We start from the raw sequence: 26364 nt of genomic DNA on the forward strand, positions 1-26364 counted from the left end.
TATTACCAATGTCTGTATTGATTGGGTCCCTAGCCTTCGGTACTGCCCCTTATTCTTTTTTTTTGTGTTGAATTTTTCCGTCTTGTCATTTTGTCCAGATAAGAGTATATGAAGGAGCAAGTAAAACACTAAAAGGGTGGCAACAACCCCAGGAAAATATGCTTTAACCAAATTAGAGGAGATCCCAAATCATGAGGGGGGAGAAAGGGGATAAAAAGAGGTTCAAAAAGGAAGAAAGAAAAAAAAAAGAAAAAAGAAAAAAAAAGAGAAGAAAAGAATTTTTAAAAAAGAAAACAAATAAAAATATAAAAAAGAAAAAATATATATATTAGATAAACTAGTTAAAAAACGTTAAAAAAGAAAAAGGTAAAAGTTTTAAAAAAAATTTACCAGAAGGTGAGAAAAAAAAAATGAAAAAGAAAAAAATTAAATTTCACTGCAAGACTAAAAAAAAATTACAGGGAAAAAGCCATGAGTTCCGTGCTTCGCATTCTCCTCCTCTGGAATTCTGCTGCTCTCCTTGGTATTGAAACCGCACTCCTTGGTAGGTGAACTTGGTGTGGGCTGGATTTCTTGTTGATCTGGGGGAGGGGCCTTGTGTAGTGATTCTCAAGTGTCTTTGCCCCAGGGGGAATTGCACCGCCCTTACCAGGGGCCGGGGTGAGTAATCCCCTCGGGTTTGCTTTCAGGAGCTTTTGTTCCCTGAGCGCTTTCTGTAGAGTTCCGGAGGACAGGATTACAAATGGCAGCCTCCTGGTCTCCGGCCCGGAGGAACCGAGAGCCCAGGGCCCCACTCCTCCGTGCGCCCCCAGAGAACAGCGCCCAGTTACCCCCGTCTGGCTGACCTCCGGCCGCGCTCTGAGCTCACGGAGCCTGCGGCCGGTTCAAGGTCACCCCGAGCTGTGAGCTTACTGTCGGCTCTGTCTCTGTAGCCGGCTTTCCCGTTCCAATACCTGCAAGCTCTGCGACACTCAGACACCCCCGATCCTTCTGTGACCCTGTGGGACCTGAGGCCATGCTGACCCCGCGTGGCTTCGCCCCGATTTAGCCTCTGGAGCGATGTCCCTCAGCGGAACAGACTTTTTAAAGTCCTGATTTTGTGTGCCGTTGCTCCGCTGCTTGCCAGGAGCCGGCCCCTGCCCCCGGGGTCTATCTTCCCGTCGCTTTGGATTCACTTCTCCACAGGTCCTACCTTTCAGAAAGTGGTTGTTTTTCTGTTTCCAGAACTGCTGTTCTTCTTCTCTTTGATCTGCAGATGGATTTTCAGGTGTTTGCAATCTTTAGATAAGCTATCTAGCTGATCTCTGGCTAGCTGAAGTAGTCTCAGCCTGCTACTTCTCCGCCATCTTGACTCCTCCCCCCTGGTCTTTTTATACTCTTGGACATCCTTATCTTTTTTGACCTTAGGGGAAAAGCTCTCAGTTCATCCCCATTAAGGATGATGTTAACTATAGGTTTTTCATTAATGGTCTTTATTATGTTAAGGTATGTTTCTTCTAAACCTATTTGTTTTAGGGGTTTTTTTTTAATCATAAATGGATGTTATACTCTGTCAAATGCTTTTTTTTTTGCATTTATTGAAATGATCATAGGGTTCTTATCCTTTCTCCTACTGATGTGGTGTATTACATTAATTGATTTGTAAATATTGAACCATGCTTGCCTCCCAGGAATAAATCCCAATTGATCATGGTAAATGGTTTTTTTAATGCATTGTTGGATTCGGTTTGCTAATATTTTTTTGAGGATTTTTGCTTGTATATTTATGAGAGATACTGGCCTCTAGTTCTCTTCTCATGGTGTCCTCATCTGGTTTGGATATTATGGGATACTAGCCTCACAGAATGAATTTGGAAGTTTTCTTAGGCTCTTCTAACTTTCAGAATAGTTTGAGAAGAGTATGTATTAACTCTTCTTTAAATGTTTGGTAAAATTCACTTGTGAAGTCCTCTGGTCCTGGACTAAATGTTTAGTAGAATTCGCTTGTGAAGCCCTCTGGTCCTGGACTTTTTGTTTTTTATGTTTATTTGGTTACTGATTTAGTTCAAATTTACTATTTCTTCCTGCTTCAGTTTTGGTCGGTTATATACTCCTAAGAATATATCCTTCATATTTCTGTGGTGTCGATTGTTATTTCTCCTCTTTCTCCTCTTTCATTTCTGATTTTCTTTGTTTGGGTCTTTTCTGTTCTTTTCTTGATAAGTCTGGGTAGAGGTCTATCAATTTTGTTGTTCTTTTCAAAGACCAGCTCCTGCTTTCATTGTTCTGTTCTATTCTTTTTTCAGTTTGTGTATTATTTATTTCTGCTCTAATCATCATTGTTTCCTTCTGTCTGCTGGTTTTGGGTTTTGTTTGTTCTTTTTCTAGCTCCTGTAAGTGTAAGGTTAGGTTGTTTATTTGAGATTTTTCTTGCTGTCAACATCCCTCTTAGAATTATTTTTGCTGCATCCCAAAGATTTTGGACCGTTGTATTTTCATTTTCATTTGTATCCATGGAATTTTTTATTTCTTCTTTGATTTCCTAGTGGAACCCTTCATTATTTAGTAGCATGTTATTTAATCTCCATGTATTTATGCTCTTTCTAAATTTTTTCTTGTGGTTGATTTCTAGTTTCATAGTGTGGTCAGAAAAGGTGCCTGGTATGACTTGGGCCTTTTTAAATTTGTTGAGACTTATTTTGTGGCCTAACATGTGATCTCTTCTGGAGGATGTTCCATATGAACTTGAGAAGAATGTGTATTCTCATGTTTACGATGGAGTGTTCCAAAAATATCTGTTAAAATCTTATGGTCTAGTGTATCATTTACAACCACTGTTTCCTTGTTGATTTTCTGTTTGGATGAACTGTCCATTGAAGCAAGTGGGGTGGTAAAGTCCCCTACTATTATTGTATTCCTGTCAGTTAGTTCCTTTATGTCTGTTATTAATAGTTTAATGTTTTGGGTATTCAATGTTTGGAGTATAAATATTTATAACTGTCATATCCTCTTTTGGACTGTCCCCTTTATTATTAAATAGTGTCCTTCTGTGTCACTTGTTATAACCTTTGTTTTAAAGTCTAGTTTGTCTGATATAAATATTGTTACATCAGCTTCCTTTTGACCTCTATTTACATGATAAATGTTTCCCTATCCCTTCACTTTTAATCTGCAGGTGTCTTTGGGTCTAAAAGGAGTCTCTTATAGGCAGATTATAGATGGGTCTTGGTTTTTTATCCATCCTGTCACTCTGTGTCTTTTGATTGGAGCATTTAGTCTATTTACTTTTAAAGTACTTAGTTAGATATGTATTTATTGCAGTTTGGTTACTTGGTCTGTGGTTGTTTTTGTAGGTTTTTCTCTGGTCCTTTCTTCTCTTGCCTTCTTTCATGGTTTGTTGCCTTTCTTTAGTGATACACTTGGGTTCCTTCCTCTTTATTGTTTGCATATCAGTGGTTTTGGATTTGCAATTACCATTAGTTTTGTGTATAACATCTGCATATAGCAGTCTATGTTAAGTTGATTGTTTACATTTAAACCCATTTTTTATTCTTGTCCCCCCACATTATTGTATATGGTATCATATTTTACATCCTTTTATTTTATGAATCCCTTGACTGTTATTTACAGAAATACTTATTTTTACTGCTTTTGTGTTTTTTACTTTTGATACTCTCACTTATGGTCTTTCCTTTCTACTCCTTTCTTGTAGAGCTCATTTAGTGGTCATGAACTCCTTTAGTTTTTATTAGTCTGAGAAACTCTTTATCTCTCCTTCTATTCTGAATGATAGCCTTATTAGATAGAGTAACCTTGGCTGAAGATTTTTTCCTCTCAGCATTTTGAATATATCATGCCATTCTCTTCATGACTGCAAAACTTCTGCTGAAAAATCTAATAGACTTACGGGGTTTTCCATATAAATGTCTTCCCTCTTGCTGCTTTTAAAATCCTTTTTTAATACTACTTTTTGCTATTTTCATTAGTATGTATCTCAGTGTGGACTTCCTATGGTTGGTTTTTGTGTGGGGATCTCTATGCCTCCTAGATGTGGATGTTTTCTTCTCCAGATTAGGGAATTTCTTATTTCTTCAGATAGATTTTATACCTCCTTTTCTCTCTTTTCTTCTGGGATCCCTATAATGTGAATGCTATTACACTGATGGCCATCACTGAGGTCCCTAAAATTATTCTGTTTGTATACTTTTTTTCCCTCTCATTTGCTCAGCTTGGTTACTTTCCATTACTCTGTCTTCCAGGTCATTAATTCATTCTTTTACTTCCTTTAGCCTGCCATTTATTATATCAAGTGTATTTTTAATTTCCATTATTGTTTGTTTCACCTATAATTGGTTCATTTTTATGTCTTTGTTAAAGGTCTCCCCAATGTCCTCTACTCTTTTCTCAAGGTCAATGAGTACCTTTATGATCATGACTTTAAATTTTCTATCAGGCATACTACTTATATCTGTTTCACTTAGCTCTCTTGCTATGGTTTGGTCCCTTTCTTTCTTTTGTGACATATTCCTGTTTCCTCATTTTGTCTACTCTCTGTTTCTGTGTTAAGAAAGTCAGCTACTTTTGTTGCTCTTAATGATATTGGCCTTATGAAGAAGAGGTCCTATAGAGCCCTGCAGTGTAGTGTCACATTCCCAAGGACCTGGCTCTACAGGGAGTATCTTCTATGTGTGCTGTGTATGCCCTGCTATTGAGTCCTGGCCTCTTTTTCCTTCAGTCCAGTTGTCTGCAGAGGCTCTCTTTGCCTGTTGTGGTCAGTGTTTGCTCCTCAGTTGGGTGGGGGCATGTTTTAACAAGGTGCACACCTGTCAGCTTGCAAAATGAGATCTGCCACAACCACTGGAACTTCAGCCCCACAGAACATGTGGATTGGGAGATAAGGTGTTGGTGGGGTTTGCACTTGTATTCTGGGGGAGGAGACTTGCAGCACCATGACTGAGGCAAGCGTGACTGGAAAGGGCAAATCTGCCCCAGCACAGGAGTGAAAGGGTTTGATGTAAGCAAGTTAGGTAGCAAGTTTCAGAGCTGTGCTGGTTCCTGGGCATGTGGTTATGTTTTTTGCCGAGGGGTAGAACCTCCTTCATTCCTAGAAGGGTCTCTCTGTGATCCCTGCCTCTCCAGGACATGCTCTCAGATGAGTAAATAACTCTCCCTCCCATCTGCCCCCAGCATTTTCAAACTGCTGCTTCCATGCTGTATCTCTGCTGGCTGTTTGTCCTGTAGTCTTTTAAAGGGCAGGGACTCCACTTCCTAATGCTCTCTGGGTTCCCCCAGAACCAAGATTCCTGATTTTGTTTTTAAGATTTTATTTATTTATTTGTCAGAGAGAGAGAGAGAGAGAGCGAGAGTGAGCACAGGCAGACAGAGTGGAAGGCAGAGGCAGAGGGAGAAGCAGGCTCCCTGCGGAGCAAGGAGCCCGATGTGGGACTCGATCCCAGGACGCTGGGATCATGACCTGAGCCGAAGGCAGCTGCTTAACCAACTGAGCCACCCAGGCGTCCCAAGATTCCTGATTTTTTAAATTCCAGGCTTTAAGTCCCGCCGGTTGTTAAGAATTCACAAAATTCAGCCCCTCTCACTTTCAAAGCCAAACATGGAGATTCATCTTCCCTGTTCAGGCTTCCCAGTGTAACAGTCTGTTTTTTGCCCTTCTCTGTGCCGCCAGCTTCCTCCCCACTGTAGATGGCCATGGTCCATTTTGTAGTGAAGAAAGTTGGACTTTCTTTGGTGTGGCCTTTTCTCTACCTTTAGTTGCAGAGTTTATTCTGCCAGTCTTCAGATCATTTTCTGGGTTGTTTACACTGATGTGAGTGTTATTTGGTTGTATCTATGGGATGAGACAAGCTGAGGGTCCTCCTACTCTGTCATCTTCCTACCCTCTTCCATTCTGCATTTTCTGATCCTGTACCTGGCCTGCTAAAACTACTAGAAAAAAAATCACGCAAATGAGCAGATGTAATTCTGCACTGTAATTCTGCACTGATTCTGCAGTCTCCAGCTCAACTAGACTCACAGTGCCTCTTGCTGCTCCTTGTTCTTACTGTTACTCAGCATTTTCATTTTTTTTCAACCAGGATTCCAAATCTGTTTTCAGCCCCATCCCTTACTTTCATCCTCTTCTTGGCCTACTTTTAAAAGCAGCTTCCTTCCTTCCTTCCTTTGGTCTATCTTAATCTAGCTAGATAATCTTAATATTCTGATTGTTGTCAGTTTCCCAGTCCCCCACCACAATCTTGCTTATATTTTCACTCATCCTTGTCTCCTTTTCTCTGGTCTTAGAAAGGGTGTTTCCTTCTAATGCTTGATCCTATCCTCTTCTCCAGCATTCCTAGAAACCTACCCTTTCCTGTTTCTTCAAACTCTTCCTCTCTGTTGGTTCTGGTTTTTAGTTTATTTACATATTCATCTCCCTCTATTTATCCTTTCTTTCCTTTCTCATCTGAATTTCCACTTTATATTCCATGCATTCTACATTCCTTTCCAGTCCTGCTTAATATTCCTCTGAAAATGTTTTTGCTTAAGTTATTGAAAAATTCAGTAGGTATCTTTCAACCTACATCTTAGTAGATCTTTCTGTTTCACTTATTGTTTATCTTTCTGGAAACTCTTAACTCCCATGTCTTCTGTGATACCATCCCTTGGATCTTCTTCAACCTAAAATTTGCAATTTTCTGTCTCAATCTGGGCTTCCTATTTTCTTTGCCCCTTAAGTGTTGGTATTTCTAGTTCTGTCCATTGACCTTCTGACTTAGAATATTTGTTCTTGTCTCTCAGTCTCCTCCTATTCCAAATCTTCTCCCTTTTCTTATCTCCTTGATTCTTCGTTCTCAGGAGATGACTTCACCTCCTATACCATAAAGAAAATATAAGCCTTGGGACAAAAACTCATTTCTACACCAGGCTTTTCTTCATCTGCCCATTTCTTATATGTTGAGCTTCCTCAAGGTTATATTCTGGGTCCTCTTTTCTTTTTCTCTATGCATTCTCCTTGACCCATCTCATATCTATATGCTAATGACTCCTGAATCTATATCACTGTTCTTTAAGATAGCCCCACTTGGATGTTTTACATGCACTTGAAACTCAACATGTCTAAAATTACTCCAGCTGCACCCTCCTACTATTATATCACTCATGCCTGCTTTTCTCCCTATGTGCCTGTGTCATTAAAGGCACAGCATTCTCTTACGCATTCTCTTAGTTACGCATATAAATACCTGGGGAATCATTCTCAATATCTCCCCCCTCTCACCTCCTATATTCAATCAGTTAACAAATCCTGATTTGTTTACCTTCTAATTGACTCTGAAATCCATCTAGTCCTCTCCAGTATAAATGCCATGATCCTAATCTAAGTAATCAGCATCTCTCACTTGCCTTAGTGCAATAAATTTTTAAGTGGTATCCCTGTCTTCAGTCTAGGCCCTCAACAGTCTATCAGTTTATTCTTTAATCATCAAACATGAATATTTTCTTTTTTAAGGTACAGTTATAGACATATTAATCCCCTGATTACAACTCTCCAAGGGTTTTCATTGCCAACCTCCTTCACATGGCTTATAAGGCCCTTTATGATCTGGTGCCTGACCCTGTCTCCGTTGTAATTTTTTGCAATGACCCCTTCACACTCCATGCTTGTGCTGTAAAAAACATTTTATAATTCCTAGATCTGCCCTGTTCCATGTCGCCCTTGAACCTTTGTCTATGCTGTTTCTTCTATCTAGAACAACTCCCTTACTTTACCTTCTCCTCTGCCAGATTAATTTCTATTCAGCCTTCTAGCAGAACTCAGTATCAGCGTCATTTTCTCCAGGGATCATGTCTATCTCTATACTCCCTGCATTTGGCTCTACTTAGCACATAGGTGGAATTTCCTAAATATTTTATTAAACATAAAGTTTTAAAAAAAAAGCTCCGCTGTTGGGGTTGAAAGTGTTCCTAGCACCCCAAAATATTGTTCATTTGATTCTCTTTCAATGCATTGCCCTCTGCAGAGCCCTGAAGCTCAGTAGAATGCAGTTGGGTAATCATTGCCCAAAGAAAATTACAAAATCCTTAAAGTGAAACATATGTATTCCATAAAGATCTAGCCTCTGTCTGCCTTTCTGGATTCTTTTTTTTTTTTAAACCACTGTGCAAAATATTTTATGCAACAACAATATTGAAGTATATGTAGTTCTCTTTACCACCACACATATTCTTTATTCATTTCCATGTTTTGTGATTATCATGTACTTTATACCTAAAATGGATTTCCCCATCCCTATTCCCTTCTTTCTCCTGGCTAAAGTTCATTCTTTCAAACTCAGCTTAGACATCATCTCTTTCAGAAAGCCTTTTCTGAAAGCACTCTCCTCCTGTCCCAGACTTGATAGGTGTCACTCTCCAGGGCTTACAGTGTTTTGTGCATCTCTCTAGTTACCTAGCAGCTTATTTTATAATTGGCTTATGTGTATGTCACTTCCATCACACTGTAAGCTCTTAAAGAGAGAGACTAACTTATCCATCTCTTTATCCTTAGTGCCAAAATAGTACTTTGTCCATTTAGGTGCTTAGCAAATGTTTGTTAATGAATGAATGGATGACCATGTGTGTTTTCCTGGGCTTTCCTTAGCCCACTATCATTCTTCCTTTGTTTCTTTTCCCTGGAGAATCTTTGTCATTTTCATGTTTCTAGTTATAAGTAATCGAGATTGTGATATGTCCAGGGGGCCCTATGATTGCCATAAGCTGCATATCCTGACCCAGACCAACAGCAACACAATACCATGAGGCTCCCAAGATAGAAAGACACACACACACACACACACACACACACACACACACACACAAATATACACGAAAGATAATAGCAAAGAAAAAGAAAGTGCACTCTGTTAACTAGGTTTTTGTTCCAAACACTCAACATAGAAAATACTAGTAAACTTAAATGAACCAAATGGTACCTTCATTTTCACATAAACCCAATTCAGCACATTCACCAGCACCGGAGAAACAGAAATAGGGCACATATTTGCTCTCAGTCCTTAGTGTCAAGCTAATTGAGGCCCCACTCAGATTATTAGCTCCCAGCCAGGTATTTGTCCCCTAGAGAGAACGTAAAAAGAAGAGTCAGGGAGCTGGCATGGCCTTCTCCCTTGTGACTGTGATAAGCACTTCAGAAAAATGAATATAACAGGAATAAAAGGGAGCTGTCCAGGCTTGGCAGGCTCAGAATCTAGAGCCTACCCCCCAACCCCAAAACAACCATATGCAGTTTTAACTATTGCATCTCAATTCTTTATTCCCAGTTTCCCTTGTCTTCTACCATTCTCTGGCTATAGAATAATTCTTATTATTTGGGTGTTCTTTATTATCCTCAAAATCCTGTCTGGTCTTAAGGATATGAAAGAGCCTTGGAACCAAAGCTGTAACATACCTTGTGTTGGATTTTTTTTTCCCCTATTAAATGTGGAATCTCAGGTATAAAGAGTATGGAATTCTCTAGGAGCACCTTGCACTTAGCCAAAAAAGCAGAATCTAATACTTTAAGCATGAGTCCTTTTTCCTTTTCAACTTAGATAATTGTGTTATGTACCTAGCATGATACTTGTTTCATCAAACTTCCTCAATAACTGTTAATTTCCTCCCATTTTCATTCTCTTCCATCCAAAAGAAATTATGTGGCTTGAGAGATTTTTAGGTTCCTATTGAAATAAAAGTTTCTGTTGACCTCATCTTCTTTCCTTTCTGTAGTTTCCATTCTAGCCGAGACAGAAGAAATCAAGGCCATTTTGAAGGACAAGGGGATTGATGTGGAGACCATTGCTGAGGTATACCCTATCAGAGTACAACCAGCCCGTATTCTCAGCCACATTTATTCCAGCCTAGGTAAGGAGATCAGCCTTAATAATTAGTCATTATAATAATCAAAGCATTATTCAGTACAGACTGGTTTCTTTTCTTTTTATTTTTTTAATCTTGTACTGCTTTATTAAACTGGATCTGAGAAGGAATTCAGAGTCTCTGGAACTTAAGTTTCTAACCCAGTATATCCCGAGCAAGCTTGATAATTTTGAATGTGTTTATGAATCCAGTATATAGGGTGTTACTGTTAGCAAACAATACTGTATCTTCATTCCAAGTGCATGCTTAGCTAACATGTTCTCCCCTTTCTTGAGGCATATATTTCCATTCTGAATACATGTTAATTTTATGTAAAGCAATAGCCAAGGAATATTTTTTTAGGTCTTTTATACCATGTCATGTAATAAATTGGTTGACAATATTACAAAATTCAACTTAATCTAATACTTATTTTAATTATTACTCAATTTTTATCTAATTTATTAAACTTAAAAATAAACACATTAAGCAGATTACTACAAATTACGAAGTTATACAATTTATTACAAATTTGACATTAAACAAATCACTGCACCTTTAACTTAAAAAAAGGCTCTGCAAATTTCAAAACTACTCTTGTGGAAGACTGATTAATGGCCCCCAAAAGCATATAGGTCCTAATTCATGGAACCTATGAATATTATATAGCAAAAGAGACTTTGCAGGTATGATTAATGTAAGGAGCTCAAGATGAGGAGGACTGTTCTGGATTTTCCAGGTAGACCTTAAATGTAATCACAAGTATCCTTATAAAATGAAAGCAGAGGGAATTCAGACAATAAAAGGCAGTGCATGTGACAACCGAAGCAAGAGATTGGAGTGATATAGCTATGAACCAAAGATTTGCAAGGAATGACCAGCCCCTAGAAGTTAGAATTGGCAAGGAAGAGACTCTCTCCTGGAGATTCCAGAAGAAACCAGCCCTGTTGACACCTTGATTTTATTTTCAGTCCTAAAAGACTCATTTTGGGCTTCTGACCTCCAAAATTGTAAGAAAAGAAATATGTGTTGTTTTAAGCCACTGAGTTTATAGTACTTTATTAACAGCAGGAATAGGAAGGTAATACAGATTTTGGTACTAGGAAGTGGGGTGATACTGTAACAAATATTTTAAAAAGTGGCTTTGGAATCAGGTAATGGATAGAGGCTGAGAGAATTGAGTCACATGATAGAAAAAATCGATATTGCTTTAAACACACTGTTGGTAGACATAAGGATGCTAAAGGCATGGCCAGTGAGGGCTCAGAAAGAAATTAGAAACATGTTATTGCAAACTTGAGGAAAAGGATCCTTGTTGTAGTGAACTGTGTCCTGTTTTATGTGGAAAATACAACTATAAATTATGATATTAATATGGATCTGGGCATAATATAATATAATATGAGGATATATATAATATAATATAAGGATAATTATATCCCTGGATATGAAGGAGATTTTCAAGCAAAGTGTTGAAATCATGGCCTAATTATAGTACAATATTATAAATGCTGTAGTAATGGTGTTATGTATAAAGCACAGGGCAAAGAGGATAGATCTGGGAAAGTCATAAAAATCATGATTTGATAACTTATCAAATGGGTGAATCTTCAAAATTTTATCATAGTTACAATTTCACAATAACAAAATTGCTTTAAGCATACATCAAATGACAACTATAATACAAAAAAAGAGAGATTTCTTCACCAGGTGTGTTCATATATATGTATATGTTAACTAAATGGGAATGTTTGCCTCACCTCAAATATTGCATTTCATGTATTTCAGTTCCAAAATATATTTTTAAAACATTTTTAAAGTACGAGATTAATTGGGGCACCTGGTGGCTCAGATGGTTCCAACTCTTGGTTTTAGCTCAAGTCATTGATCTCATGGTTGTGGGATGGAGTCCCATTGGGCTCCATGTTCATTGGGGCATCTGCTTCTCTCCTCCCTCTCCTTTTGCCCTCCCCCTGCTCACCCGTGCTCGCTTACTTGCTCTCTCTTAAATAAATAAATAAATATATAAATAAATAAATAAATCTTCTTTAACAAAAATACGAGATTAATCAGATTTAGGAACATAAGAACTTCATAAATATTCAACTTAGATCTTTATATAATTCTAATTCTTTTCTAATCTGTTAGTGCACATAGATACATTTACAGTTACAGTGTATGCATATTAATTTGTGGTTTTTTCACTTACTCTTTCATGTGAGTATTTTTACATACTGAAAGAACTATATATTATTCCTTCAAGCTAAACTAATTATTCCCTAATTATTGGGTACTTGAATTGTTTCCAATGTTTTTGTCATTCTGTGAATGCCTTTGTATAGGCTTTCTTATGTATACTTCTGTTTCTTTGGAGTATATTCTCAGAAAAGGGATTCTGGATAAAAGAGTATGGACAACTTTGTAGTTCTTATTTTATGTTGCCAGACTATTCTTTAGAAATACCAACCAATTTTTAGTGGCATCAGTAAATACAAATTATACCTTTTTATTTTTACTACCCCACCAACATTGAATTTTTATCATTTGTTTTTGTTAGATTAGTATTACTACACATGCTATTTTAATTGCCTTTCTTTAATTCCCAGTGAGGATATGCATTTCTTCACTTTTGCTCTACTTTTTTTTTGAAGTTGTGTTTCCTATGGCTTGCATATCTAGCAGGATCTGCACGTTTTCATATATAGTTAACAATTCTCTTTTTCCATTTTATTTTATTTCTTTTCAGTGTTCCAGCATCCATTGTTTATGCACCACACCCAGTGCTCCATGCAATATGTGCCCTCCATAATACCTACCACCAGGCCTACCCAACCCCCACCCCCAAAACCCTCAGTTTGTTTCTCAGAGTCCAGTCTCTCATGGTTTGTCTCCCCATCCAATTTCCCCCAACTCACTTCTTCACTCCATCTCCCAATATCCTCCTTGTTATTCCTTATGCTCGACAAGTAAGTGAAACCATAGGATACTTGCTCTCTCTGCTTGACTTATTTCACTCAGCATAATCTCTTCTTTAAGTATACCTTATGGTAAGCTTTTATCAATGAAGTATATATTTTCTGTTCTGTAACTTTCTTTAGATAATTATTTTCTTGCCTTTGTGCAAATTTTTGAACATCAAGTACATCCATTTTATCAGTTATATCTTTCATTTCTTCAGGAATTGTAAATTTATCTCCTAGTTTCATTTGAATAGATGTGCTATTCTCATTTTCTTCAGTTTTCATAAATAGTAAGTTATGATTACAAATTGAAATGTACGTGTTGAATGAAGGGAACTGGAAAGTAGAAAAAGGCACAAAGGAAAAAGATAAAAGTCACCTATAATTCTAACACTCATAGGAAGCCACTGTTTTTGTTTTGGAATATTTGCTTCCAATCATTTTTTTTTTGTAAAATAAATACACACTTGTTTTTTAGAAAAACAGTGTCAGAAAGAACAGTTTTTGCTATTTGTACTTTGCAACATAGTAATAATGTATGATGAACCCTATTATCTTTTTTTAAATAACCTTTTACAACGCTATTTTAATATTTGTGTTAGCATGATTTCAGTTTTTTAGACATAAAGAATATTGCTTACTTTGCTGAGGTACTCTTCTCTTCAGGGTTTTGGCTTCTCAAGTCCTGGCCACCTTAATTATTTTCTAATGCCCTAGATAATAAATTGTTTTTATAAATTAAATAGACTTTTTTCTATTTATTTTGTAAATTATATATATTCCTTTATCACTTTTCTATTGGAAAATTGTCAATTTCTTATTGCTTTAAATAAGATTTTTTATATATTAGGGATGCTAATACTTTTTCTTCCATATGTTACTGCAGTACTTTTCTATTTTATTATTTGCCTTTTAATTTTGTATTTAATTTTGATATGTTAAAGTTTTACATAGTATAATTGTCTCCTTTTTGGTTTCTTTACTGTTATGCTTAGAAAGATAGATTCATCCCTATGTCATATACATTTTCACCATATTTTCTTAGTTCTTTACAGTTACAATTTTATATTTAGCTTAGTCTAGAATTTTAATTTTAGTTTACCTTATGATGTAAGAATCATAATTTGTTTGCCAAATACTTAGCCAGTCTTCCCAGCACTATTGATTGAATAGTTCATATAAAGAGTTTTGAAATGTCACCTTAATCATTTACTGTACATATATAGACTCTCTAACACATGTATGTGTGTGTATGTTACTTTTTGGTGCTGTTGGTCACAGTTTCTCCTTTCTTAGCACTACACTTTTTAAGTTTTCAACCTTCAGCCTCTTTAATAATTGGGGAAATGTAAGATGAAACAACAATGAAATAAAAACTTTTTGTCATCAATTTTATAAAAGTTAAGTTTTATATTACCCATTACTGGTGAATATGTGGAGAAATGGACACTCTTAGCACTCCTGGTAGTAGTGTAAATCAGAGGTAATTTGGCATTACCTATAAATTTTTTTTTAATTTTATACACATATCTTTGACTAACAACCTTACTCATAGGAATCTACCCTATATAGTACTCACACATGTAAACAAGGATACATGTACAAAGCTATTCATTACAACATAATTTGTAATGACAAAACAACAATTAGGAGCAACCTAATGTGTATGAACAAGAATGGTTGAATTATGTATGATATGTTGTGCCATAGTTAAAAAGAATAAGGTAGACTTTCAGCTTCCAGCTGTGAAGTGGTTTGTATCAGACTACTCTTCATACTAAGAACAACTATAATAGCTGTATTTAAAAGATATAGGTAAATAAGGGCATTAGAAAATAATTAAGGTAGCCAGGACTTGAGAAGCCAAAACCCTGAAGAAAAGAGTACCTCAGCAAAGTAAGCAATATTCTTTATTGTCTGTGCAGTTTCCCTTTGAGGCATTTTCTTCTTCTTGAGCTGTGCTTGCATGGGATGAGAGGCCAAGAAATGAAGGATAAAGTCTCATGCTAGGAAAACAAAACTTTTATTTCAGGAACTTTCTTTGTGGAAGAAGCTGTGATAAACACTCCAGTTTTTCAGTTGAGTCCCTTAAGGGTGAGCTACACCCTAAAAGTAAATGCAAATCACAAATAGACCAGTTTCCAGAAAGCCTAAAACACAAAGCCTAAAACACAATCTTCTCAGTCACTGAATGGACTAAGGTGATCTGCTAGTGGTGTATCTACCTGCCAAAATAAACTAAATCACCTCTGGAAGAAAATAATATTATCTAGAGCCTCTACAATTCTTTGTACAATGTGTTCAGCATTGAAAATATATAATAAGATATGCTAGGAAACCAAATAAACAAAAGCCAAAAAAAAATACAATCAAAACAGATATACAGACCTCTAATTAACATAGTATTGGAAGTTCTAACCAGAGAAAGTGGGCAAGAAAAAGAAATAAAAGGCATTTAAGTCAGAAAGGAAAAAGTAAAAATGTTTGCAGAGTACATGGTCTTATATGTAGAAAACCCTGAAGATTCTCCTAAAAAAAAAAAAAAAAACAATTTCAGCAAAATTGCAGGATTCAAAAGCAACATGCAAAACTTAGTTGCATTTTTAGGCATTAATAATAAATAATCCAAAAGGAAAACTAAGAGAATAATTCCATCTACGAAAAAAAGGATCAAATAGAATTCCAAAACTAAAGATTACAGTAACTAGTATTGGGAATGCAATAGATGGGATTAACACCATATGAGAAACAGCAAAAGAGAGGATTGGTGAACTGAAAAATAAGTTAGTAGAAAATATTTAGATTAAAGCCCAAAAGAGAGACAAGAATGGAAAATTGTAAAAGCATTACAAGACAGATATAGTAGAGGGTCTGGAGCCCAAGAATAAGAGGAAATAATGGAACAGAAAATGTATTTGAAAAAATAATGACTAAAAGCTTTTCAAAACTGACCAAAGATATTAATTCACACATTTAAAAATGCTAAAAATCCATCCATGTTGTCCCAAATGGCAAGATTTCATTTCTTTTGATGGCTGCATAGTATTCCATTGTGTATAACATGGATGGAACTAGAGCGTATCATGCTTAGCAAAATAAGTCAAGAAGAGAAAGACAACTATCATATCATCTCCCTGATATGAGGAAGTGGTGATGCAACATGGGGGTTTAAGTGGGTAGGAGAAGAATCAATGCAACAAGATGGGATTGGGAGGGAGACAAACCATAAGTGACTCTTAATCTTACAAAACAGACTGAGGGTTGCTGGGGGGAGAGGGGTTGGGAGAAGGGGGGTGGGGTTATGGACATTGGGGAGGGTATGTGCTTTGGTGAGTGCTGTGAAGTGTGTAAACCTGGCGATTCACAGACCTGTACCCCTGGGGATAAAAATACATTTTTATAAAAAACATTAAAAATAAATAAATTAATTAATTATTAATTTTAAAAAATGCTAAAAATCTGTGAACAAGATAAATACAAAGAACAAAACCTAATCCTTTAATAATCAAACTTCTGGAAATCAAGAAAGAGAAAAAAATCTTAAAAATAGCCAAATTTAAGAAAAGATACATTGCTTTCAAAGGAACAATGATCAAACTTATAGCTTACTTTTCAACAAACCAATGAATTCCACAGGACAATGAATGACACCTGTAAATTACTTGGAGAAAATAACTGCCAGACTAGAATTTTATATCCAGTGAAAATATCCTTCAGAAATAAAAATGATATGGGGTGCCAGGATGGCTCAGTTGGTTAAATGTCTGCCTTTGGCTCAGGTCATGATCTCAGGATCCTGTTATTGAGCCCCATATTGGGCTCTCTGTTCAGCAGAGAATCCGCTTCTCCCTCTCCCTGTGCTCCTACCCCCTGCTCATGCTCTCTCTCTCTATCCCTCTCCCAAATAAATAAATAAGTAATCTTTAAAAAGAAGAAATGAAAACAATATAAAGTCATGTTCAGTAAGTAAAAATTGAAAATGTACCACTAGCAGACTCATAATAAAAGAAATACTAAAGGGATTTCTTTAGCCCCCCCCCCAAAAAAATCCCAGACAGAAGAATAGGAATGCAGGAAAGAATGAAGAGAAAAGGAAATAGTAAATATAAAAGACTATTGACTGTTTAAAGCAACATTAATAACAGTGCTTTGTGGATGAAATAAAAGTAGAGATGAAATAAATGACCCAAGTGGCAAAAAAAAAAAAAACTGTTTAGGCAGAAAATGAATGGAGTTAGTGTTGTAAGATTCTTGCATTATTCAAGGAATAGTAAAGGTACAAATTTAAGGTACACTCTAATCAGTGAAGGATGCATGGTTTAATCTCTTGGACAGCTTTTCTCAAATAGTTTTCCACAAAATTAAACTACTAGAAAATGGGGTTTTTCAGTTCCCCTATGGGTTGCACATACTAGTTCCATTTTTAAATGCAAAGAAGGTAAGTTAATACAATCAATGCCTTAAAAATTAGAGCATAATACTCTGATGGAATCTGGTTGAGAAGAGCTGTTCTGGAGTAACCATCAAAGGGGTAATGAAAGAATTACAAGCTAGTGGGGTTAAAATGATGTATTAAATTTTGTGATTAATCCAAAATTAAATGAGGAAAAGAAAGGAACAAACGGAAATTCTGTAGTAATTTTTAAGATTTAGGTTTGCTCGGAGATGAAGTAGGAGAACCCCAAAGTTCACTTCGTCCATGAATGCAACTAGATAACACTCATATCACCATAAGTAGCCCAGAAAAATGATCTAAAGACTAGCAGAACAAACTCCACATCTAAGGTAGAGAAGAGGGCACATCATGGAAGTATTAAGGGCAAAGATATGATTTAGGTGAAGACAGATCATGACTACCTGTGGTGAGGATACAGCCAATGGTGTGGAGAAGAGCAAGAAACAGATTTTCACACTGGGAAGCATGCAACAGGAAGTACAAATCCCCATAACATTTACCTTTGAAAATGAGAGGGATTGAATTTCATTAGTTCCTAAATCCAATGGGACTTAAAGCCTGGAATTTACTAGAGCATATCATGCTTAGCGAAATAAGTCAAGCAGAGAAAGACAACTATCATATCATCTCCCTGATATGAGGAAGTGGTGATTCAACATGGGGGCTTAAGTGGGTACAAGAAGAATAAATGAAACAAGATGGGATTGGGAGGGAGACAAACCATAAGTGACTCTTAATCTCACAAAACAAACTGAGGGTTGCTGGGGGGAGGGGGTTTGGGAGAAGGGGGTGGGATTATGGACATTGGGGAGGGTATGTGCTTTGGTGAGTGCTGTGAAGTGTGTAAACCTGGCGATTCACAGACCTGTACCCCTGGGGATAAAAATATATGTTTATAAAAAATAAAAAATTAAAAGTCAAAAAAAATTTAAAAAAATAATAAAGCCTGGAATTTTAAAAATTGGTAGGCTTGTCTCTGGGTAAGCCCCAAAGGCAATAGGAAGCTGAGTGCCCCCCTCTCCGCAGCCCCGCTGCCAAAGAGGCAGCACAACAAACAGCCCATGCTGATATAGCATAGAACCAACAGTTTGAAAAACACCAGGGGCAGAAGGGATGGTGAGTGATTTGCTTATCTTGAAGTGTGGCCTGGAGAGACAGGGATCATGGGGAGACCCCTTCAGGAACACAGGAGCTGGCAGGTGCTATTTCACTCCCCCAGCCAGCATAAACATTGGCTACTTATAGAAACCAGCACAGCACTGACACTCGTTACCTAACTTTCTTACACAGGCCCCCTCCTCAATGTGTCAGCATATCTAAGCTTCCCAGTCCTGCTGGCCTTGGTCCAAAGGATATCAAAAAAGAAAGCCAGGGCAGCAATACTTATATCAGACAAAATGGAATTTAAACAAAGACTATAACTATAATATATATAACAAACATATCAGACAAAATAGAATTTAAACAAAGACTATAACTGTAATATATATAACTCTAATATATATTGATAAAGAGGACTACCCAATAAGAGCATATTAACAATTGTAAATATTTAGGCACTGAACATGGGAGCAACCAAATACATAAAACTATTGAGGAAATAATGAATATCAATATAACAATAGTAGGGGATTTTCCCACTCCACTTAACACTGATGTGCATATCATGCAAACAGAAAATCAACAAGGAAACAGGCTTTGAATGACACATTGGACCATATGGATTTAGCAGATATTTTCAGAACATTCCATTCTAAAGCAGCAGAATACACATTATTTTCAAGTGTACTTGGAACATTCCCCAGAATAGATCACATATTAGGTAGGCTACAAAACAAATTGTAACAAATTCAACAAGATCAAAATCATACCATGCAGCTTTTCTGAACATAATGCTATGAAAATAGAAGACACAAGAAAAAATCAGGAAAGAACACAAATACATAGAGGTTTAAAAAAATGCTACTAAACAATGAATAAATCAACCAAGAAATAAAAGAAGAAATTTTTAAAAGCACATAGAAACAAATGAAAATGAAAGGACAATGGTCCAAAAAACACTTGGGATGCAGCAAAAGTGGTTCCAAGAAGAAAGTTTATAGCAATAAACACCTCAAGAAGAAAAAAAAATGTCAAAGGGAAACAACCTATCCTTACACTTAAAGGAGCTATAAAAGAAAGAACAAACAAAACACAGACACAGCAAAAGGAAGGAAATAAGATGAGAGCAGAAATAAATTATATAGAAACTAAAAAAAAAAAAAAAAAAAACAGTGACACAGATCAATGAAACCAGGAGCTCATTCTTTGGAAAGATCAACAGAATTAATAAGCCTCTAGCCAGTCTCATCAAAAGGGGAGAGAGAGAGAGAGAGAGAGAGAGAGAGAGAACCCAAATAAACAAAATCAGAAATGAAACAGGAGAAATAACAACTGACACCACATAAATGCAAGAGAATATTATGAAAAACTATATGCCAACTAATTGGACAATTGAGAAGAAATGGACAAATCCCTAGAAGCATGTAACCTACCAAAACTGAAGCAGGAAGAAACAGAAACTTTGAAAAGACAAATTACCAGAAATAAAATTGAATCAGTAGTCAAAAATCCCCCCCCCCAAAAATAAAAGTCCAGGACCAGAGGCCTCCACAAGCATATTCTATCAAAAATTTGTGAAGAGTTAATTCATGTTTATCTCAAACTATTCAAAAAAAAAATTGAAGAAGGAAAACTTTCAAATTCATTCTGTGAGGCTAGTGTCATCCTAATACCAAAATCAGATGAAGACACCACAAAAAGAGAACTATAGGCCAATAACTCTCATAAATGTATGTGCAAAAATCCTCAACAAAATATTAGCAAACCAAATCCAACAAAACATTAAAAATCATAGCGAACGATCAAGTGGGATTTATTCCTAGAATGCAGGGATGGTTTAATATTCACAAAAGAATCACATGATGCATCACATCAATAAGAGAAAGAATAAAAACCATAATTCAATAGATGGAGAAGAAGCATTTGACAAAGTACAACTTCCATTTATGATTTTTAAAAACCTCTCTTGCAACCTGGGTTTAGAGAGAACATACCTCAACATAATATGGGCCTTGTATGAAAAACTCACAGCCAATATACTCGGTGGGGGAAAAATAAGAGCTTTTCCTGTAAGGTCAGGAACAAGACATGAATGTCCACTCTCACCACTTTATTCAACAAATAGTATTGGAAATCCTAGCCAAGCAATCAGACAACAAAAAGAGAAGTCAGCCCAGTCGGTAAGGAAAAGTTAAATTCTCACTATTTGCAGGTGACATGATACTATATATAGAGAACACTAAAGAGTCCACCAGAACACATAAATGAATTCGGGCAAGTCTCAGGAGATAAAATCAATGTGCAGGAATCTGTTCATTCCTATACATTAATAATGAAGCAGCAGAAAGTAAAATGAAGGAAACAATACCATTTAAAGTTGCACCAAAAACAAAACAAACTATTGGGACTACATCAAAATAATAAGCTTCTACAGAGCAAAGGAAGCAGTCAGCAAAACTAAAAAGGCAACCTATGGAATGGGAGAAGATATTTATAAATGACATATCTGATAACAGGTTAGTATCCAAAATATTTAAGAACTGATAAAACTCAACACCCAAACAACAAGTAATTTTAAAATGGGCAGAAGACAAATAGACATTTGTCCAAAGACTTACACATGGCAAACAGGCACATGAAAACATGTTCATCATCACTTCCCATCAAGGAGATGCAAATCAAAATTACAATGAGCTCTCATCTCATACCTGTCAGAATAGCTAAAATCAACAACAGAAGAAACAGAGTGTCGGTGAGGATGTGGACAAAAGAAACTCTCATGCGCTATTGGTGGGAATGCAAACTAGTGCAACCACAGTGGAAAATAGTATGGAGAACCCTCAAAAAATTAAAAATTAAACTACCCTATGATCCAGTAAAGGAACTCTCATGCGCTACTGGTGGGAATGCAAACTAGTGCAACCACCAGTGGAAAATAGTATGGAGAACCCTCAAAAAATTAAAAATTAAACTATCCTATGATCCAGTAATCACACTACTAGGTGTATACTTAAAAAATAGGAAAATGCTAATTCAAGGTGATACATGAACACTTGGGTTTATAGCAGCATTATTTACAATAGCAAAATTATGGAAGCAGCCACATTTCCATTGGTAAATGAATAGGTAAGATAGGAGAGAGGAGGATGACAGCAAAGTCTAGGCTAACCTCACCCCTCAAATACAACTAGATCACTATTAAACCATCCTAAATATCCCAGAAATCAACCTGAAGACTGGCAGAACAAACTCCATAACTAAAAGAAGTAAAGAGGCCACATTGAAGTAGGTAGGAAATGTGGAGATGTGGTTTAGGGGGGAAACAGATCCTGGCTGTTGCAGAGGGAATGGAGCCATTGTCTTGGAGAAGGGTGAGAGGGAGGGGAGCTCACAAGGGAATGCACAAGAAGAATGTTTCCCAATAGCCATTGGCTTAGAAAGCTAGAGCAGCTAAATTTCGTGAGTTCTTAGAACTAGCAGAGCTTGAAGCCCGGAGTTTTAAGTGTCAGCAGGCTAGGCTGGGATAAGACTCCAGAGAGCACTGTGCTGCTTCTGGAGAGAAGGCAGACAAACAACCCAGGGGAATACAGCATGGAAATAATGATGTGAAAATTGCCTAGCGCACACATTGGGGACATTATTTGCCCTTCTTGAGTGTCCCTGAAAGGCAACATTCATGGAGAAACCTGTTGAGGAAAAAGCTGGCTGGTACCATTTCCTTCCTCCATCCCCCAGCATAAACACAGAGCCACTGGCTGTAAACAGCCATGCAGATACTAGATACCCAACCCCTTGCATTACAGTGGAACTGCCTTTCTCAAGCACATTTTCCTCTGTCCCAACACAGCTGGCTCCTCCCCCAGAAGACCAGCACAAAAGACTGCCCACACCACATGTCCCAAACAGAGAGGTCCCAAACAGAGAGTTTTACGGGGCCTCAGTTCTCACGTAAGCGGTGTCAGGTCTCATTTCACAAGAGGACTAGAGCACACCAGTTAAAACTCATCACATTCAATCCAGGGAGGAAACAATATCCACAGAAGGCAAGGAGAGCCTCTGCAGATGACAAGCCAGAAGGATAGAGCAATAGCAGACACAATAGTAGAGCACACACAATACACACAGAAATTTGCCAAGCCAGAAGGGAGAGGTATGATATATCCAAATTGCTACATGGGGAAAATCTGCAGCCAAGAATCCTCTATCCATCAAGGCTATCATTCAGAATAGAAGGAGAGAGAAAGAGATTTCCAGTCAAACAAAAACTAAAGGAGTTCATGACTATTAAACCAGCCCTTCAAGAAATATTAAAGGGGGACACTTTGAACGGAAAGGAGAGACCAAAAGTGATGGTATAAAGGCAGGGAACAAAAAAAGCAGTAAAAAATAAATAGTTCTGTAAAAAATCATTCAAGGAACCCATTTTAAAAAGGATATAAAATATAATAACTTGGACTTAAAATGTGTGGAGTAGAGGAGAAAAGAATGGGTTCAACCGTAATTGAACATCAAGTTACTATAGAATGCTGCTTGCAAAAGAGGTTATATACAAACCTAAGGATAACCATATATCAAAGACCACTCATAAATTCAAAGAATACAGAGAAAGAAATCCAAATATATCACTAAAGAAAATCAACAACACAAGAAAGACAAGAGAGGATCAGAGAAAATATACAGAAACAGGCAAAAAGTAAGAAAATGGCATTAAGTACATAGCTATCAATAATTACTGTGAATGTAAATGTACTAAATACTCCAATCATAAGACATAGGGTCTCAAATGGATTAAAAAAAAAAAAACAAAAAAAAAAAACAAAAAAAACCCATCTATATGCTGTCTACAAGAGATACATTTTAGACCTACAGACACCTACAGAATGAAAGTGAAGGGATAAAGAAGTATTTATCATGCAAATGGATGTTAAAAGAAAGCCAAAGTAGCAAACTTTGGACAAACTAGATTTTAATAGACACACTAAGAAGAGACAAAGAAGGGCACTATATAATCACAAAGGGGCAATCCAACAATAGGATATACAAATTATAAGTATTTATGCCCCCATTATGGGATCATCAAAATATATAAAAATATTTAATAATAAGCATAAAGGAACCCATTGATAACACAATAATAGTAGGGGACTTTTACGCCACACCCACACCAATGGATAGAGCATATAAACAAAATCTACAAGGAAAAAAATGGCTTTGAATGACACACTGGGCCAGTTGGACTTATCATATCTATTCAGAACATTCCATCCTAAAAAAAGCATTCTTTGCAAGTGCAAATAGAACATTCTCCAGAATTAATCACATAATAGGCCACAGAACAGGCCCTAACAAATACCCTAACAAATACAAGAAGCTTGAAGGCATACCTGCACCTTTCGTGACCACAATGCTATGAAAGTAGAAGTCAAAAACTGGAAAGATCACAAATACAGGGAGGTTAAATAACACCCTACTAAACAATGAATGTGTCAATCAGGAAATAAAAGAAATAATTTAAAAACACATGGAAACAAATGAAGATGAAAACACAATGGTCCAAAACCTTTGGGATGCAGCAAAAGCATTCATTAGAGGGAAGTTTATAGTAATACAGACCTATTTCAAAAAACAAAAATCTCAAACAGCCTAAACTTACACCTAAAGGAGCTAGAAAAAGAACAAAAAACAAAGCCTAAAGCCAGAAGGAGGGAGGAAATAATGAAGATTAGAGCAGAAATAACAACCAAGGGGCACCTGGGTGGCTCAGTGGGTTAAAGCCTCTGCCTTCGGCTCAGGTCATGATCCCAGGAACCTGGGATCGAGCCCCGCATCGGGCTCTCTGCTCAGCAGGGAGTCTGCTTCCCTCTCTCTCTCTCTGCCTGCCTCTGCCTACTTGTGATCTCTGTCAAATAAATAAAATCTTTAAAAAAAACCAACAGCACAGAAATATAATTATAATAGAATATTATGAGAAACTATATGCCAATAATTTGGACAACCTAGAAGAAATGAATAAATTCCTAGAAACATATAAACTACCAAAGCTGAAACCATAAGAAATAGAAAAGTTGAATAGACTAATAACCAGCAAAGAAATTGAATCAGGAATCAAAACTCCCAACAAACAGAAGTCCAGGACAAAATGGATTTACAAGCAAATTCTACCAAACATTTAAAGAAGAGTTAATACCTATTCTTCTCAAACTATTCAAAATATACAAGAAGAAGGAAGACTTCCAAATTCATTCTATGAAGCCTGCACTACCCTGATACTATCACCAGATAAAGACTCCACAAAAGAAGAGAACTACAAGCTAATATCAGTGATGAACATAGATGCAAAAGTCCTCAACAAAATACTAGCAAACCCAACCTAAAAATACATTTAAAAAATCATTCACCATGGTCAATTTGGATTGATTCCTGGATTGCAAGGCTAGTTCAATATTTGCAAATGACATATCACTTTAAAAAAGAAAGGATGGAGGCACCTGGGTAACTCAGTCAGTTAACGTTCTGACTCTTGATTTTAGCTCAGATCAAGATTGCATCGTGAGGTTGGGTCCTGCATCAGACTCCATACTGGACGTGGAGCCTGCTTAAGATTCTCTCTTTCCCTCTCCCTCTGCCCTTCCCCTCCCTCTAAAAAAAAGGAAGGATAAGAACAAAATGGTCATTTCAACATATGCAGAAAAAGCATTTGACCAAGTACAACATCCATTCATGATAAAAAAAAAAAAAAACCCTCAACAAAGTTGATTTAGATGGAATATACCTCAACATAATAAAAGCCATATTTGAAAAAAAAAATAGATATCATCCTCACTGGGGAAACACTGAGATCTTTTCCTCAGTGGTCAGGAACAAGGATGTTCACCTTACCATTTTCTTCAACATAGTACTATAAGTCCTAGCCACATCAGTCGGACAACCCAAAGGAATAAAAGCATCTATATCAGCAAGGAAGAAGTCAAACTGACCCAAAAGATCCCACCAAAAAACTGCTACAAGTGATAAATTAATTCAGTCAACTCACAGGATACAAAATCAATGTCCAGAAATCTGTTGCATTTCTATATACCAATTATGAAGAAGCAGAAAGAGAAATTAAGGAATCAGTCTCATTTACAGTTGCACAAAAAACAAAAAGATACCTAAGAAAACCTAAAAAAAAAAAAAGAGGGCAAAGACTTCTACTTTGAAAACTGTAAAACACTGATGAAAGAAATTGCAGATGACACAAACAAATAGAAAGACATTCCATGATCATGGATAAGAAGAAGAAATATTGTTAAAATGTTTTACTTCCTAAAACAATCTACACATTTCATGCAACCCTATCAAAATACCAGCAATATTTTTCAAAGAGCTAAAATAATCCTAAAATTTGTAGGGAACCAGAAAAGACCCCAAATAGGCAAAGCAATCTTGAAAAAGAAAACCAAAGCAGGAGACATCACAATTGTGGGCTTGAAATTATATTACAAAGCCGTAGTGATCAAAACAGTATCATAGTGGCAGAAAAAAATAGACACATAGATCAGTAGAGCAGAATAGGAAACCCAGAAAAGACCCCACAACTATATGGTCAATTAATCTTCAACAAAGCAGAAAAGAATATCCAATGGTAAAGACAGAGTCTCTTCAACAAATGTTGTTGGGAAAACTTGGCAGCGATGTGCAAAAGAATGAAACTGGACCACTTTCTTACAAAATAAATTCAAAATGAGTTAAAGACCTAATTTTGAGACCTGAAACCATAAAAACCCTAAAAGAGAATATAGGCAGCAACTTCTCTCTTTTTTTTTCACACTTTTTAAGTAAGCTGCATGTCCAATGTGGGGTTTTAACTCACCACCCCAAGATCAAGAGTCACATGCTCTACTGACTCAGCCAGCCAGGTGCCCCATGCAGGAATTTCCTTGACATCAACATTAGAAACTTCTTTATAGATATGTCTCCTGAAGCAAGAGAAACAAAAGCAAAAAT

General features: G+C 36.6%; 1 protein-coding gene across 5 annotated transcripts in view; it reads left to right on the forward strand.

The window, feature by feature from the left end:
* PHKA1 (phosphorylase kinase regulatory subunit alpha 1) overlaps positions 1-26364 on the forward strand; it is a 146432-nt gene that overhangs the window by 63002 nt on the left and 57066 nt on the right. For all 5 annotated transcript variants that reach the window (XM_059385631.1, XM_059385632.1, XM_059385633.1 and 2 more), the window contains exon 14: positions 9733-9867. In XM_059385631.1, the coding sequence (XP_059241614.1) occupies positions 9733-9867 (135 nt within the window). The remainder of the gene's footprint in view (positions 1-9732; positions 9868-26364) is intronic.

Source organism: Mustela nigripes, chromosome X, assembly GCF_022355385.1.
Source record: "Mustela nigripes isolate SB6536 chromosome X, MUSNIG.SB6536, whole genome shotgun sequence".
In the NCBI taxonomy this organism is placed as follows: Eukaryota; Metazoa; Chordata; class Mammalia; order Carnivora; family Mustelidae; genus Mustela; species Mustela nigripes.